The sequence below is a fragment of the Patella vulgata genome, chromosome 4 (genome assembly GCF_932274485.2).
Source record: "Patella vulgata chromosome 4, xgPatVulg1.2, whole genome shotgun sequence".
In the NCBI taxonomy this organism is placed as follows: domain Eukaryota; kingdom Metazoa; phylum Mollusca; class Gastropoda; family Patellidae; genus Patella; species Patella vulgata.
In genome coordinates, this window is record NC_065882.2 from 77,596,802 (window position 1) to 77,615,360 (window position 18,559).

Consider the following 18,559-nt stretch of genomic DNA (forward strand, 5'->3'; position numbering starts at 1 on the left):
GAATTTGAACATTATTGGGCCGATATTCATGTAAGAGATTTAAATTTCACAATATTGTAATTTGAAAGTAATTAAAAATCCCCCAAATGACGCCCTGGGCTTAAAGCATAGTTTAATATTCTTTAATTGGGACAATGCCAAAAAAAAATGGATTGTAGTCAATCCGTCAAGAATTTGGTGGAATTAATCGATTGCTTAAAAATATTGAAGGATTTAAAGAAATTAAATATGAAATGATGATTACTCTTTCACTGGCCCATCAATAAAATGGAGTCCTAACAATTTTAATGTAATACCGGTATTTTAAAATAAAAACACGAGAAGAAAATGTTGAATTGTCAACAATTTCGTTTCGTTTCCGTGAAATGACTCAAATTTGATTTGGTCGAACTAGTCATGGCGAAAGTTGTTAATCCTGATGACGTTTACAAAGAATGTCAAATAAATATCAAGGATAACAACAAACATCCAGAAGGAAAATACTGGACGAGGTATATTTAACATTCCATCATTGTCTCGGTTTATCTTTTTACTAGTTTTTGACAAGCGTAATCACGTTATGTTTTAAACTCACTCAGCCATTCAACCATAGCCAAGATTGAACTGAAGATTATGTGAGCGTGACCGTCAAGCACTGCCAGTCAGAAGAGTTAGAGCACTGAAGTAATCAAATCATGTATATTCTGAATTTTACTTTGATCACTATGATCGAGGTCATAAAAGAAACCTGAAATATCTTTACCCTTCCTGCTACAGTAGGAACTACCTTTCAAATTTTTCAGACCAGAATTACGCGAACACTGCAGAAAAAAACCCTAAGAAATCTCTGAGATTTCAGGGTGAATTTCCGCTCAATTCCCCGCGAATTTCCGCTCAATTCCCCCGCGAATTTCCGCCAGGATCCGCTCGAAAACACTGTGTTTCCCTAGGAAAATACCGTGTATCGCCATGCTTTCACGCAAGGAATTCATTAGCTTTTCATCGATCCCCCCCCCCCCTTTTCACTGCAAAACTCAGTGATCCACCGTGAAACTCTGTGTTTTGGCTGGCACCACAGGTCATAATCACGCGAAAATCCGCTTATTTCACACATTTTTTTCAAAATAAATGCAAATATTGACGGACGCTGCGTAATTTACACGCAGAAAATTTCCCTGACGTGAGAATAATTAGATTATTCTATGTCGTAGTTTGTACAATTTATGTGCTTCACCCGGCATTTATACACCTCTACTGCACGTAGTCTCTGTAGTTTTTTATATTTCCTGTTATTTCATTCATAAGTTCATGGCAGTAAGCCTACGTAGCTATCCTATTGGAAGCAATAAAGCGCATTTCATACAAGACTTGGGATTGGCTAGAACACGATATACTGTTTACATTCAGCCAATAACTACATGTATTTGACTTAGTTTATAATGGGTTTAATTGTTCTTTTGAGCGATTTATTAAGTTCAATTTAGTGGTTTTGGTTCATAAAATTAAATTTTAAGGAAGCTTCATGAAGCCACAACACACACTCCACATAAACCCACATCCAACAGACCAACGGTTTCAGAAAGTCTTTGTAAATATATAATATTACTACATCTTATGATTTTTGATTTTGCCTTGCTCCTTAATAACTTGATATATTTATTATACAAAATCATCAGATTTCACCGTACAAATATAAAGTTCTCTCTTGAAATATAGATACAATTCTGTGATACCATCGTTCATGTTTTGTGGTTTCGATTCCCCTGTTGTACGTGACAAGGAGTAGGGTCGCCTATCCAACCTTGTGGGTTTTCTTCTTGTCTTTCGGTTTCCTCCCACTGCTAAAGACCCCTACGAGCAAGCGAATTGTTGAAATAAAATTGAGCCATGTGTTAGTCCCAAAATGGCCTAGTTTGTGTCGAGTGGACCTTAAACCCCATTTCTCTCTCTCTCTCTCTCTCTCTCTCTCTCTCTCTCTCTCTCTCATGTTTTGTCATAACTAAAAAAAGATTTTTTTTGTTTATCTTTTTACAGGATCGAGAAACGACAATGGGCTGTTGGCTTATTTTTAGGCACTGCCATGCTCTACTCATCTCGGACAATAATGCCTCTGGCTGTCGTGTCAGTGTCAGAAGAGATGGGGTGGGATAAAACTGAATCAGTAAGATGTTTTTTCTTCTTTTTCAAATAAATATATCTTCTGTATCTTCATTTCATATCACTTACATATCAGTCAGTGCCGGATTAAGGCTCTGCTGGCCCTAAGGCACAGTTTGATAGGTGGCCTGAAAATAGAGATATGTTGGGCTCATTGACAAAAGGAATTAAGTTAAATTTAGCTACAGAAAATTTATTACAAACAAATTCAGAACATTGACAGTACTGTATTTACTATAAGTAGCCTACATATTCCCATTCACTGCCTAGCTAGATTACGACTTTGCGTGCTTTTGTGACTGCAAATTCGTCAGTTAGTTTTTTAAAGTCAATTTTATGATGTAAACCATTTTCAATGCAGAGAGGTGCTAGTATACCAAGATGTTTTTGACCCATCGTTGAAGGCAAGCATTTTTGTCACCACCTGATAATTATCAAAAAAGTTTTACTTTATTATTTTGTGGCCTGGATTTTTGGCTGGCCCTAAGGCACGTGCCTTATTTGCGTTATGGTTAATCCAGCACTGATATCAGTCGAACTTGTCTTTCAAACTGGCACTAAGCGTCTTATTTTATTGCCAACTGCAGAAGAGTAGTAATTCTTTGTAATGTACATGTACCTGTATTAGAAATGTAGAAGAAAATAAAAGCGAACGCTGGACGCCAGCCATTTTGATATCTTAAGGTAGAATTTGCAAATTTTAATTTAGTTAATATTGTTTTTATATATTTTTGAAATTCAAATTCTTTACAGGGAACTGTCTTGTCAGCATTTTTCTGGGGTTACACAATGACTCAGTTCCTGGGTGGTTATTTGAGTGATCGCATTGGTGGAGATGTCGTTATACCGACAGCGGCATGTCTGTGGGGTCTGATAACATTTTGGACACCCCAGTTAGCATACGCAGCCTCCGATAAACATTCTGCTTTATATATAGTAGTTTTAACACGAGCTCTACAGGGAATATTTCAAGGTGAGATCATTGAATATATTTATTTTATTCTGAGTTAGAATTTATGTATTAATTAGGGACCTTATCAATCTGATTAACATGCAGATCTATATTTGTTTTTTTTTTTTTTATACTTTCGATGGCTTCTACAACATGAAGATCTGACCGGTTGTAGTGGAAGATCGCATCAAGTGTCATTCAAGCGACTTTTGACCCTAAGACATCAGACATTTGATTAACCAATCAGCGTTAATGTTTCTAGTGGGTTACTCACAGTTCTGTACACCTCACGCCAAAAACTTGCAGTAACTGACGGTTTCATAGGCTAATAACCTCACATCATTCCAGAATTCGGGTAATATAACAACTCTTCCAGATCCTAGTGTAGTAAAGACGCGACCTTCCACTACAACTGGTCAGATCTTCATGTAGTGTATGCCATCGAAAGTATAAAAAAACGAAACGAAATATAGATTTGTATTTTAATCAGATTGATGAATGTGCTGAATTTTTAAGATATTTTAGACAAAGTATTCATATATAGGGTCACAGATATCTTACTAAATATTTTTCAATGAAAACATTGATGTATATGTAGCAGTAAATATATGTATGCATGGGTCCTGGTTCTGAAACAAAATAACTTTGTGTGTTATATACATATATGTAATTGTGTCTTGTCTGTAAGTTTGTCATCTTGAAGTTTTCTGGCTGTTGTAATGTGTGGTGCTGTTACTCTGCACCCAGAGCCCTAGAAAAACAAGAACTCTTGAATGTTTAAATTAATCACAAAATAAACCATAGATATGTATCTAATGTAATGTATTAATTTCAGACTATTACACATAAACCACACATTATGTCTCTTATTGTGCATTATAACATATCTACATGTAAAACACACATACATGATATTGTTGTGCATTATTATTAATCTAATATACATGAAACATGTACGGTATCTTGTTGTGCATTATTACATATCTAATATACATGAAACATATACAGTATCTTGTTGTGCATTATTATTAATTTAATATACATGAAACATGTACAGTATTTTCTTGTGCATTATTACATATCTAATATACACACACATATACAGTATCTTGTTGTGCATTATTATTAGTCTATTATACATGAAACACACATATATCTTGTTGTGCATTATTACATATCTACATGTAATATACATACAGTATCTTGTTGTGCATTATTACATATCTAATATACATAAAATAGATATATGTCTTGTTGTGCATTATTACATATCTAATATACATGAAATAGATATGTCTTGTTGTGCATTAATACATATCTACATGTAATATACATGTAGTATCTTGTTGTACATTACATTATTAATAGATGTAATATACATGTACATAAAACACACATTAATCGTGTTGTACATTATTATTAGTTTAATATACATAAATAACACATGTCTAAATGTAATGTATAATTGTCAGACTGATATACATGAATAAGTAACAGGTATTATGGCATGCATACAGTAGTAGATAACAGTTATTGTATGTATAATTAATAAGTATCTAGTACATGATATATTGATTATAATGCACTCTTTGTAAATACTGTATTGATTACTAGCAAGATACCTGGGTCTGTTTCATGGAATTTTAACTAAGATAAAATCCAAATTTTAGTCATTTGATTGGGTAATATTAGATTGATTTTAGTGCTTAGCCAATCAAAATTGAAGTATGTGCTAAAATTTGGATTTTATCTTTCGTTAAGATTTCGAGAAACAGGGCCCTGGCTTCACTGAGGTTCCAAATTCTCACAGGGCCCGAATTCGCTATGGGCACATTTCGCTATGGGCACATTTCGCTTGGGGCCCAAATTCAATGGCCTAAAACATTCCCGGGGTCATGCTAGTTTATTTGTTATCACAAATCTGGGGGTGGAGCGTGGCAACACGAGTGGCTATTTGTATAAAAACCACAAAGAACTAAAAAATGAAATTAAGTGGCTGTGACTCATCACATGATTAGTTTAAGAAAGATTTTATACCTTCAGATTTTACCAAATATTTTAGAAGATGTAAAAATATTTTTAGAGTTCTTTGTTTTTGCATGTATTGTGCACTGTCTAACATTTCTATTGTAGAATATTCTCTAGTTTATATTTCTTTGGCATGTTTGATTAATTTAGGCGTGCACATGCCAGCAACTACGAGTTTGATCAGTAAGCATGTTGATAATAAGTCTCGAGCAATTTATACATCTTTTGTTGTAACTGGTAATTATGTTGGGTAAGTCACGGTATTCTGTGCAGACTGAAAACTGCATATTGCATGTGTTTAAAATCCTGGACTAATGGTGTCTATACTTCATAGCTGATAAATATCTGATTGTCAAGTTTTAAAATTTACCTTATATGATTATTTCTAATGTATTTCCGTGTACATGTGTTTGGTTCAAGATTAAAATTTGGTTATGTTTTGGGGGGTTGGATGGCCGAATGGTGTTTGTGTTGTACATAAGGTCTGTCATTCATTCAACTAGCAGGGTTTCGATTCCCCGGTTGTACTTGACAAGTAGTAGCCTGTCCATCACCTGCCCTTCGGTTTCCTCCTCCCTCTGCTAAAGAACCCTACACGCAAGCAAATTATTGAAATAAAATTGAACCATATGTTAGTTCAAAAATGACCTAGCTTGTGTCAAGTTGACGTTAAACCCCATTTCTATCTCTCTATCTCTGGTTATGTTTTCTTAAGGTTGTACATGCATGCTGCACTCTTTCTTTAGCTGACATTGTAAATTCTAAGACCTTTTCGGGGGGTTGGATGGCTGAATGGTTAGCGTGCGCGCGCTGTATCATAAAGTCTGTCATTGAGTCGACTGGCGTGGGTTCGAATCCCCGGTTGTACGTGGCAAGGAGCAGGGTCGCCTGTCCAACCTCGTGGGTTTTCTCCGGGGCCTCCGGTTTCCTCCCACTGCTAAAGACCCCTACGCGCAAGCGAATTATGTAAATAAAATTAAACCATATGTTAGTCCCGAAATGACCTAGTTTGTGTCGAGTGGACGTTAAACCCCATTTCTCTCTCTCTCTCTAAGACCTTTTCATGATTGCTTGTGAATGTTAAAGTCACTGATTATTTTAAGAATTTTGAATCCATTGCAAACTCAAAACAGTTCGAATTAGATGTTAAATTATCAATTTCAGTACATTTTTTGTGTGGAGATTTAGATATTGTCTGATAAATACATGATCGGGATTGGTGATTTTAACAGTTTACAATTAAAACATTTGATATTAGTTATATCTCAATAATCCAATATTCATCTCACTTCACTATTGAAATAAAGTACGACTTCACAATTCTTATATTTCTAAAATTAGAGTGCTCCATTCAACAACACTTCTCAACTCTCATCCTCAGGCCTGGAAATAACGGTTTTAGATGTACCTGACAAAATGTCAGGCACTAATGAAATAGTACCTAATGCCGGACATGTATTAATAATATCAATAAAAAAGACAAATCAGTGCCGGACAAAATGACAGGCCCCAGAGGTTTAGTGCTTGAGAAAGCCTGAATCTGTGCCTGACATTTGTCAGTGACAGATGCCTTATTTCCAGGCTTGCTCATCCTCCATCCCCCTACTCTAATCGATATTTTAAATTAGACATTTATTATTTTATCAGCTATTAAGTGATGATTACGATGACTTCACTTTATATATCACTGTGTATTAGCATTTCTCATAGTGTACCAGGGCTTTTATTTCATTCATATTTTGTCAGTTGTCACTGAATGGCATTAGAATTGACAGACTGGACAATTGACATATCAGTCAATATACATGCCCTAAATTTATGTCATTCAAAGAATTTCACCTTAAAACACAATATATTACAGCTAAATTTATGTTTTTTATACATTAAAAAACTTAAATATTTATTTATAATTCGAGATGCCATATTCTTTGATTAATTCCTTGGGTTAATCTGAGATAAGTAATACACTAAAACCATTAACTGGCTGGCAAAATTCTGAAGTAAAAGTCCATCACACTCTTGGCTCCATTGTATAAACTCTGGTACAATAAGATGCTTCTCATGCGGTGGTTATAATTCAATTTGAGAACTAGAGAGAGACTAACAAAGGGGTCTTTAGCAGTTCGAGGAAACCAGAGGACCAGGAGAAAACCCACAAGGTTGGACAGGGGACCATACTCCTTGTCAAGTACAACCGGGGAATCAAAACCATGCCAGTTGACTCAATGACCGACCTTATGATACAACGCGCACACGCTAATCATTCGGCCATTTGAGAACTAACTTCCAGTCTATGGTAAAACTACCTGTATGTTCAAGTCTACAGAGAATTGTTATTTCTTTGATCGTGATGATGTGAAATGATGCGCTGGTGACTTCAATTAATCTTGCTCTACATGTGCTGTTGGTGACTTCAATAAGTTGGGTTGGATATCCGAATTGTTAGCATAAGGTGTATCATAAGGTCTGTCTTTGACTCAACTGGATTGGTTTCAAAGTTTGAATTCCCCATCCTTGTGGGTTTCTCCTACGCACAAGCAAATTATTGTCCACCCAACCCCCACTCTCATCTTGTTTTACCACTGTGTATACGTCTGGTCATATCAACGGTATTTCTTTCTGTAAAACATACATAATGTTAATGACTCATTGTTTGTTTCTTGGTAAAACCTGTTCAATGAATGAAATGAAATGGGGTTTAACGTCCTACTGTTCTGCTCCTATACTGGGCTAATGAAGACGGGCATACGCCATACAGTGTGCTATGAGGGAAATTTTGCCCAGGCAGTGGCACTATCCCCTAATCTTATATCGAATTCCAACTGCCAAGGGATCTTTTACGTGCATTCCAATGTTTACACGGGACCTCGGTTTTTCGTCTCATCCGAAGGACTGGACATCTGTCCCTGTCAGGCCCTCCGTTCTGCACCACTAACAAGGGGAAACCACGTCGGAAAATCGGGATGAACTTTCTCGGCCAATGCAAGGATCGAACACCCGACCTCCAGACTAGCGAGCCAGCGCCTTACCCACCTATCCACCATGGCTCCCAAAACCTGTTCAAGTTTAATGATATTCAACAATAATGAATATCAATAACGAGTGTAACATATTGTAGCTGTTCAATCAATTATCAGTATTATTATTATTATAGGACATTGCTTTATCTATACACCGGTAATCAAATATTATAGAATAGGTCCAATATTCAATTTCAATATTGAATAACTCCTACATGTACCTTTTAACTATTGAATAAGTCCTACATTTATCTAATTTAGAAACAAAGTATACAATAAGTTTTTTACATATTAAATTCTTATTTATTTGAAACAAAGTATAAGATTTGTTCTATATTTATCTATTTTAGGTCCATTTGAATTGAAACAAAGTATAGAATAGGTTCTATATGTATCTAGTTTAGGTCCAATAGAATAGGTCCTGTATTCATCTATTTTAGGTCCATTTGAAACAAAGTAGAGAATAGGTTCTATATGTATCTAGTTTAGGTCCAATAGAATAGGTCCTATATTTATCTATTTTAGGTCCATTTGAAACAAAGTAGAGAATAGGTTCTATATGTATCTAGTTTAGGTCCAATAGAATAGGTCCTATATTCATCTATTTTAGGTCCATTTGAAACAAAGTAGAGAATAGGTTCTATATGTATCTAGTTTAGGTCCAATAGAATAGGTCCTATATTTATCTATTTTAGGTCCATTTGAAACCAAGTAGAGAATAGGTTCTATATGTATCTAGTTTAGGTCCAATAGAATAGATCCTATATTTATCTATTTTAGGTCCATTTGAAACAAAGTATAGAATAGGTCCTATACTTATCTATTTTAGGACCATTTGAAACAAAGAACAGTGAGGCGTTAACATTATAAAATGTTCATATTTTATTAAGAATTCTTAATTATTACTTATATTGAGTTGAGAACATCAGGAACTCTCCAATGCTTCTTTCAACTCAATCTGATTAAAATACAGATCTATATTATGTTTCGTTTTATGGCCTACACTACATGGAGATCTGACCGGTTGTAGTAAAAGGTCACGTCAGAGATCATAACGAGCGTCTTTTGACTTTATGACGTTAGACATTGATTATTCAATCAGCGTTGGTGTTTCTAGTGGTTTATCCACAGTTCTGTGCCTCGCATGCCAAGAAGTCGTTGTAACAGATGGTTTCATTGGCTAATCCCTCACACAATCCAAAATGCAGATTATATAACAACTTCTCCAGATCCTAGTGTAGTAAAGACACGTAAAACGAAATTTTGAAGTATAAAAAATGAAACGAAATAGGATCTTTGTTTTAATCAGATTGCTTTCAACTGCATCTTTTCTAACAGTTTCAGGGACAATCAAGAGAACACGTTTTTTTATGATTGTCGAGGATATTTGATTTCAAAATACATTAATTAACTATGTTCACTTGTTTATAATTCCAAATATTTCCCATGCACTCTGTTTTTCACAAGCAGTGTTCAACAATTTCTAATTCTACAAATATTTTTAAATGGATTTTATTTATAACAATCTTCTGAACTGTTTAACCCTTTGGACACCCTGAATGACATTAGGCCAATATGCTAGCCTCCGATGGTAAAAATGGACCAAAACATTTTTTTGTAATATTATGAACCCTTGGGACTTCAGGGGACCAAAATACGGCTAGAGTACCGACCAGTCGGTATATTGGCTGCCACTCGGTTAGCAAGCCAAGGGGCATCTGGGCCAGTCTTTCGGCCACTCGGGTCCAAAGTGTTAAGTATGATCTGGTCAGTGTGGGATGTTTAAAAGCATTACAGATGTTTTTAAATTGATTTTAGAGCTAACATGAACGACTTTGCTGCTGGTGGGCGTATTAAGGGGTCTGATAAAGCTTCTATCTGTCTTTACGATTTTATCTCCCGATTATGTAAATTTGATTTGATGGACGGCTTGCTTGTGATAAGATTTGTGTTAGCTATCAGAAGGTTTTTTTTGTTGTTTTTTTTTATCTGTGTTTTATGCATCTGCTGTTTTGTTTCAAAATTTCACCTTTTTGTACGTCTTTTTTTTTTTTTTTTCTATAAATCTAGATATTTGAGGTTGATCTATTCTGGAAACAGTCAAAAAAAATATATATATAGTTTAGATATATGTGACCGGTGATGGCAATTTTAGGTCATTAAGACTCATTTTGCTATCACCAGTCACATATAGAACCTATTGTAAATTATGATACATCTATTTAGGGTTCCATTTTCCCAGTATGACAAGTCTTGTTTCAAGAAAAGTTACAGAATCTGAACGATCATCAACATTTGTTATGGTTTCAACTGGGGCTACATTCGGGTAAGGTGTTGGATAGGGGACAGGATTAGTTATTCAATGGCGCTAAACTTCTGATAACTAACAACAAATCTTTATGGGTATTAAACAGATCCCATATTCACTGAGATTAGAATTATTCATGAGGGAGAAATAACGTCAGATTCTAGAAACAGACAATATCTGCGATATCACCTCGGAGGAAGCGGACGTAAAATAAAACGAACTCACACACAGAAACAGACATCCACATATGCGTCAATCCATATTGACATTTCAGTTAACAAAAAGCACATCTGAAACGGTAGATCTTTAAGTATAATGCCTCTTTTAGTATTAATAATTTAATTAAATCAACCTTTCCATAATATCATATTTTTGTATTGGACGTTAAATCCGTAATAAACAACAACAATACAACGGTAGGTTTTGTGGAAAAATTACAATTATATTTGCCACCCTTCACTAACTGGCAGAGAAATTGATCTTTAGTGGAACTTATACCTGTCATTTAATTTAAGGGGTGAGGCTACCCGTAAATGTTCTTTTAAATGTTAAAGCTATTGAATTGAAAATAGTATAAGTAGTTAGGAAATATAATAAACAAGGGAAATATAAGATATACATGAATAATAATATCTCACTGTGAATATGGCATCTGTTTAAAAGGGATGTAGACTGTTATTCATTTGTTAGATACTAGAGTTAGATTTTGTAATATATCCAATTCAGGTCTACATTATCCCAGTATGACCAGCTTAATATCTCGTAAAGTTATGGAACGGGAACGCTCTTTTACATACAGCACTGTTGCAACTGGATCCCACTTTGGGTAAGAAGACAGTCGTTTAATATCTTATTGATCGAAAACCTTAAAATGGCTGCCCTGAAGCTTATTTGCATGAATCAGGCAATCGGAAACAGGGGGTGTACCTGATGAGTCAAGTACCGATAGCTGCAAAATCATTTTTCAACAATCTAAATTTATGCATGTAAGTTAAACATTTCCTTGGATAAATCCAACTCATATGAGTCGAGTATCTGTGGACGAAAATTAATTTCTCATAAAAAGAATATTTTTATGCATGTAAGTTTAAATAGTTCAGGGGTAAATCCAATTCATATGATAATTACTTTTTCACAAAAAAAAATAATTTATGCATGTAAGTTAAATAGTTCTTTGATGCATGCAAGTTTAAATAATTCTTGGGTAAGTCCAATTGGTATGATAAATATATCTGTTTGATTATCCAGTGTCAAGCGATACAGCCACTAGACTCTAGACTAGAATATCCAGGATACAAATCCTGGCATTGGCTTCTCAAGTCCAGTTTTCACTAATCAAGGCAGGGGTGTGTGCAGAAAAAAGAGTGGGGGAGGGGTGGCAGTCCGTTTTGGCATGACTGACCGCGGTCCTTAAGTGGGGTATGCCATTCTCTCCCAGAAAATATTGCAAATTTGAAGTGGATTTCCTTGCATCTGAGGCCATTTCTGAAGGAGATTTACTCTTTTAAATGTATAGACTCTCTTCTAGGTCTCTCTTGTATAGTATAGGTTCCACATAAGGGGGTGGGTGAGAAGGGTAATGCCTACATGGTTGCCAAGGCAAGTGTTGTTTAGTTTTCCGGATAAGATGAAAAACAGATTAGACAAACAGTTGACAGATTCCCTGCTGTCTGGACAAAATTTCCCTCTGCACACTCTGCATGGTGTATTCCTATCTTTATGAGCCCGGTTGGTGTAGAAAAGTAGGACGTTATTTGTTAAATCCAATTTCATTTCAATCCATTTTGATATTAATAAGAAATTAACTATGTTTGGTTTTTAGTGCTTTTATTTTAAACTTTTGGTGGTTAGGAATTTCTTTATTTCGACGTTGTTGTAAGTGTTAAAATTACTACACTGGATTATCACTGTAGATGGCAGTGGTGATGTAAGTGTTAAAATTACTACAATAGCTTATCACTGTAGATGGCAGTGGTGGCGTTGTTGTAAGTGTTAAAATTACTACAATAGATTATCACTGTAGATGGCAGTGGTGATGTTTGTCGTATGTTTTTGATTAAGCTAGCTCTGGGTAGTCTGAGGAAAATAAGAATGTGATAAATCTAATTAAAATTCTTTTACCGATAATAAGAAATACCGTATTTTTCGAGGTATAAATCGATACTGTTTCCGCGGAAGTCGGGCCTCCTTTTTGTATTCCACATAAAGGTAAGGTGAAAAAAATGACAGCCTGTAAAAATAATTCTGTTGAATGACATCTTCTGATAAATAATAGTGTCCATGGGGCAAAGTCAAACTTTTCATGTACCCTTTAAATAGAAATATTTAAAAACAAATATTTAAAAGCATATCAATTTAACTTGAACATTGAAGCCAATAAATTTAAGACAAAATTGTGAACTTCACACCAAGGAAATGTGTGTTTAACACTTGGAAAATAAGCATTGACTAGAAAATGCCAGTATGTAAAAGAGAGTTGCTAGTACGATGTAAAGAAAACAAAGGTTGTGATCACGACATATTCTCCGGCATCTATTATCTTTGGACTCTTGGAGGGTATTTTTTGGAGGGATTATTGTTTTTACTAATCACCACTATTTAACTAACATTTATAATCTTGATATACAAAATAATTAAACAATTTAAATATAGTAAATATATTTATAGACTCGATAATGGTTTTAATTATTATTAGTAATTGTTTTAATTATGTTATTCAATGTGTATTAATTCAATGATTACTATTTCAATCAGCATTATATTTATTTAATTAACGTATTTTATTGTGTTTTTATACATGTTACATTGTTTTATATATTCTGTGTATTATATTTCAGAACATTATTAACAGGCAGTTTAGGCTCCTTTTTATTAGATAGATATGGTTGGCAGATGCCATTTTATATTATTGGTAAGTCTTGAGACCCGAATTACCGGAAGCAAAGATAATATTTTTCAAATTTCTCGGCATTAAAATAGATAACTTTTACCACTCCAAGGCATCATTTTTAAGGAACTTCCCATTTTCATTAGCCCAGTTGATGCAGCAGGGGGGGGGGGATGGTCGAATGGTTAGCACGTGCACGCTGTATCATAAGGTCTGTCATTGAGTCAACTGGCGTGGTTTTGATTCCCCGGTTGCACGTGACATGGAGTAGGGTTGCCTGTCCAGTCTCGTGGGTTTTCTCCGGGTCCTCTGGTTTCCTCCCACTGCTAAAAACCCATGCGCGCAAGCGAATTATTGAAATAAAATTAAACCATGTGTTAGTCCCGAAATGACCTAGTTTGTGTTGAGTAGACATTTAACCCCATTTCTCTCTCTCTCTCTCTGACACAGCAGAGTAGGCAATTAAACCCCATTTTATTCATTTGAAGATGCTTTCCCACGTCCAAATTGTGATTTGATGATATATTTGGACTAAAAATATATTCAAACCAATTAATCTATCAGAAATTTGCTTCAAATTCCTCTCAAAACTTTGTATTCACTGGGAGATTCCTATAGCTATAAATAAACTGTTGTTAGATGCTATGGCTGTCCCCTTACTTCTTTGTGGAAGCGTCCATTTTTCATAATGTATTTTTCATTACTTACTGTCCATTTACCATATATATTGACTAATTGAGGCCTAAGTAAATTCTTAATTATTTTCTGTCAACTTCTTTTTCCGCTGTTTAATTGGAGAGTCTTTTGTATGTTGACACCCCTCAATGTTCCCAAAAAACGCCTAACCATTTGATCAAGAAATAACAACCGCTCCCTCAGTCAAGCTAGCTCACAATAAGCTGGCAGACATTTTTGCCCAGTGCTTGCACCATGGGTGTTTGTCAGGTTATTCAGTAGTTTTCTACGGGGATCACGTGGCTAGGTGGTTAAGACGCTGACTCGCTAGCCTGGAGGTCGGGTGTTCGATCCCTGCATTGGCCGAGAAAGTCCATTCAGATTTTCCGGCGTGGTTTCCACTTTTCAGTGATGCAGGATGGAGGGCCTGACAAGGACAGCTGTCTAGTCGTTCAGATGGGACGAAAAACTGAGGTCCCGTGTACACATTGGCGTGCACGTAAAAGATCCCTTGGCAGTTGGAATTCGATATAAGAGTAGGCCATAGAGCTGATGCCCAGGCAAAATTTCCCATTTCCCTCATAGCACACTGTATGGCGTATGTCCATCTTCATTAGCCCAGGTTAGGAGCAGAACAGTAGGACGTTAAACCCCATTTCATTTCATTTCATTTCATTTCATTTAGTATTTTTCTAGTAAGATTGGGTATACATACTTTGAATATATACCAAATTTGCCATAGTTTTATTGGAAATAACCACCCGATAAATACTTTCGGGACAATGTATCTTTAAGGAGCTTGATATCACCTCGCGCTTGCAAATGTGTTCGAAGTGAAACAGAGAAGTAGGATTTTTTTTAGGAGACATGCATGTGTAAGCTTGGAAATAAAAACCCTGTTGTAGACAATGTCAGGCACAAATAGTGCCTCTGGGTTCTGTCATTTTGTCGGGTTTAAATTTGTTTTTTCATCCGGGTTTTTAAGGATCTATGTACATGCGTGGCGCAACAAAGTTAAAAAAAAATTCCCTAATAGCTCACTATATGGCGTCTGCCAGTCTTTATAAACCTGGTTTTCCGACGTGGTTTCCCCTTGTCAGTAATGCAGGACGGAGGACCTGACAAGGACAGCTGTCTAGTTGTTCGGAAAGGTATGACAAACCGAGGCCACGTGTATACATTGGCATGGGACGAAAAACCGAGGTCACGTGTACACATTGGCGTGCACGTAAAAGATCCCTTGGCAGTTGGAATTCGATATAAGAGTAGGCCATAGTGCCACTGTCTGGGCAAATTTTCCCTCATAGCACACTCAACACTGTTTGGCGTATGCCCGTTTTCATTAGCCCAGTAGGAGCAGAGCAGTAGGACGTTAAACCCCATTTCATTTCATTAGCTGGGTTAATACCGAAAGGTAAGAATTTAAAAAAAAAACATTGCACTTAATTTGACTATTTAACTCAGTATGTGTATTGGTGTGTAGGTATGACAGCAAAATGAAATGGGGTTTTATCATTCTATTTTTCTGCTCCAAAGAGATGATAGTATGTGAAGAGAGAGAGAGAAATGGGGTTTAACGTCCACTCGACACAAACTAGGTCATTTCGGGACTAACATATGGTTTAATTTTATTTCAATAATTCGCTTGCGCGTAGGGGTCTTTAGCAGTGGGAGGAAACCAGAGGACCCAGAGAAAACCCACGAGGCTGGACAGGCGACCCTACTCCTTGTCACGTACAACCGGGGATTCGAAACCACGCCAGTTGACTCAATGACAGGTCTTATGATACAGCACCCACGTGCTAACCATTCGGCCATCCAACCCCACAGCATGTAAAGTGATGTGACCATACTAACATGTGATAAACTTTTTGAATTATATTTTCAGGGTCGTGTAGTTTGATTTGGATGCTGTGTGTACGGTATTTTTTAATCAACAGACATCGTAAAAATTACGCAATGGTTCGACTGGATGACGCTCCGTCACAAGCTAAGTTTAGAGGTCAACCAGCTGTACCCTGGGTTTCTCTATTTACTAAACCTGCCTTCTGGTAAGTAAATTCTTACGTTCTGTTTACATGGCAGGTGGTCTCTAGTGATCCAAAGGAACCCCCGTGGCTAGGTGAGTAAGACACAGGCTCGCTAGCCTGGAGGTCGCGTGTTCGATCCCTGTGTTGGTCGCAAATGTTCATCAGGATTTTCTGGTGTGGTTTCCCCCTGTCATTGGTGCAGGATAGAGGGCCTGACAAGAACAGCTGTCTAGTCGTTTGGATGGTATGAAAACCTGAAGACCTGTGTATGCATTGGCATGCACGTAAAAGATCCCCTGGCAATTGGATTTCGATATAATAGTAGGCTGTAGCGCTGTTGTCCGGGCAAAATTTCCCTCATAGCACACTGCATGACGTATGCCCGTTTTCATTAGCCCAGTTGGAACAACAGTAGGACGTTAAAACCCATTTCATTTTATTTAAATGTAAATCTGTTGTTATGACTAGTTTCTATTTTTACGTTTATTTGTCGAGACTGTAGTTAATAATTAGAGTAAAATCAATTTGTCCAAGATTATCCTGGTTGGTGTCAATAACTGGAATGGCATCAAACGAATTAAGGAGATTGAGGTTGGCGAGGATATATTGATGAATCAGAATTTTGTTTCCATATTAAATTGGAACCTACTTGCAAGGTTATCGCCAATCTTGCAGTTATCTCCCTTTTAAATTTACAAAATTCACTTTGTCTTTTGCAGGTCCATTATTGTTGGTCATTTCTGTGAAAACAATGCATTTTATATTTTATTGTCATGGTTACCTACATATTTTCATGAAAATTTTCCACATGCCAGGGTAAGTGTCTTAAACGCACAAGTTGTCTATTCACATTAATTTCATGTTTAGTTTGTCATTGAAGAAAACTAACCCTGACGCCAAGCATCCGTCAGCTGGATGTCCTGTTTTAACTTTTTTTTATTATGACAAAGGGAGAAGATGACCCGCCCTCTAATCTCATGATAGGTATTTTATAAGTGTTTTTTAAGGTGACTTTTTTATATACAAGGACTTTTTTTTATTTTGTGTTTTTACTAATTTTCAACCCATTAAGTATAAATAATTTAAAGATACATTAATGGGAGATTAGATAAAGAGCTGGCAGTTCTCACTATAATAGTTAAAAACTAGATACTGTAAAGGCAATTTGCTGAAAATTTCAGTCAAATTGATCCACTATGAACCAAGATTTTAGCCATTGAATTTTGTCCCTAGCCTCAATCATCATTTCTAAAGTCACTAGGATAAAAATCATATTCTCGATTATCCATTTTTTGATTTAATTATCAATGAGCGTTGAGATTAATACTTTAGATTAAAGAAAGACCTGCAATAGGCAGAGTTAGCTCTTGCATAATGTATGTTTAATTAAATCAACCTAGTGATCCAAAGGAACCCCCGTGGCTAGGTGAGTAAGACACAGGCTCGCTAGCCTGGAGGTCGTGTGTTCGATCCCTGTGTTGGTCGCAAATGTTCATCAGGATTTTCTGGTGTGGTTTCCCCCTGTCATTGGTGCAGGATAGAGGGCCTGACAAGAACAGCTGTCTAGTCGTTTGGATGGTATGAAAACCTGAAGACCTGTGTATGCATTGGCATGCACGTAAAAGATCCCCTGGCAATTGGATTTCGATATAATAGTAGGCTGTAGCGCCTTTGTCCGGGCAAAATTTCCCTCATAGCACACTGCATGACGTATGCCCGTTTTCATTAGCCCAGTCGGAACAACAGTAGGACATTAAAACCCATTTCATTTTATTTAAATGTAAATCTGTTGTTATGACTAGTTTCTATTTTTACGTTTATTTGTCGAGACTGTAGTTAATAATTAGAGTAAAATCAATTTGTCCAAGATTATCCTGGTTGGTGTCAATAACTGGAATGGCATCAAACGAATTAAGGAGATTGAGGTTGGCGAGGATATATTGATGAACCCTCATTAATGAACACAGTCATCGATATAAACAGTTTTTTTAAGATAGATATTGTGATCTATTTCGACAGAAGATTGAAAGCCAGTGTGAGGCCTGGTCAGATAAATTTTCTGTAGGCTTAAATGTTTCTTATTTTGTTTCAAGATTGGGTGTTTAGGGTTGGGTGTTGAATGTGTTTTTATTTTACATGGTTGAGTGTTTATTCAAGTACCATGTGTTTGTATTTTACAGGGTTGGGTGTTTAATGTTGAACCATGTGTTTGTATTTTTACAGGGTTGGGTGTTTAATGTTGTACCATGGATTGTAACTATACCAAGTTCTATATTCAGTGGTTGGTTGGCTGATAAATTAATTACTAAAGGTACATAACTCCTATTATTCTAGAAATCTAACAAACAGTTGTCTTGCACCATGGACAAGGGGGGAAACCAGTGTGGAAAATCCAAAGGAACTTCCTTGTCCAACACAGGGATCAAACGCAGGAACTCCTTGTTAGTGAGGGGGTTTGGATGGCTGAATGGTTAGTGCATGCACACTGAATCAACTGAGTCAACTGGCATGGTTTCGATTTCC

General features: G+C 36.2%; 1 protein-coding gene across 1 annotated transcript; it reads left to right on the forward strand.

Annotated features, from left to right (window-relative positions):
* The first annotated feature begins 386 nt into the window (after positions 1 to 386).
* On the forward strand, positions 387 to 18,273 carry LOC126819434 (solute carrier family 17 member 9). Its single transcript, XM_056100309.1, has 8 exons — positions 387 to 491; positions 2,014 to 2,140; positions 2,890 to 3,109; positions 11,171 to 11,270; positions 13,282 to 13,355; positions 15,895 to 16,057; positions 16,756 to 16,852; positions 18,217 to 18,273. Exons 1-8 carry the CDS (start codon positions 397 to 399, stop codon positions 18,271 to 18,273), a joined length of 933 nt encoding a protein of 310 aa, XP_055956284.1. The 5' UTR covers positions 387 to 396.
* The last annotated feature ends 286 nt before the right edge of the window (positions 18,274 to 18,559 follow it).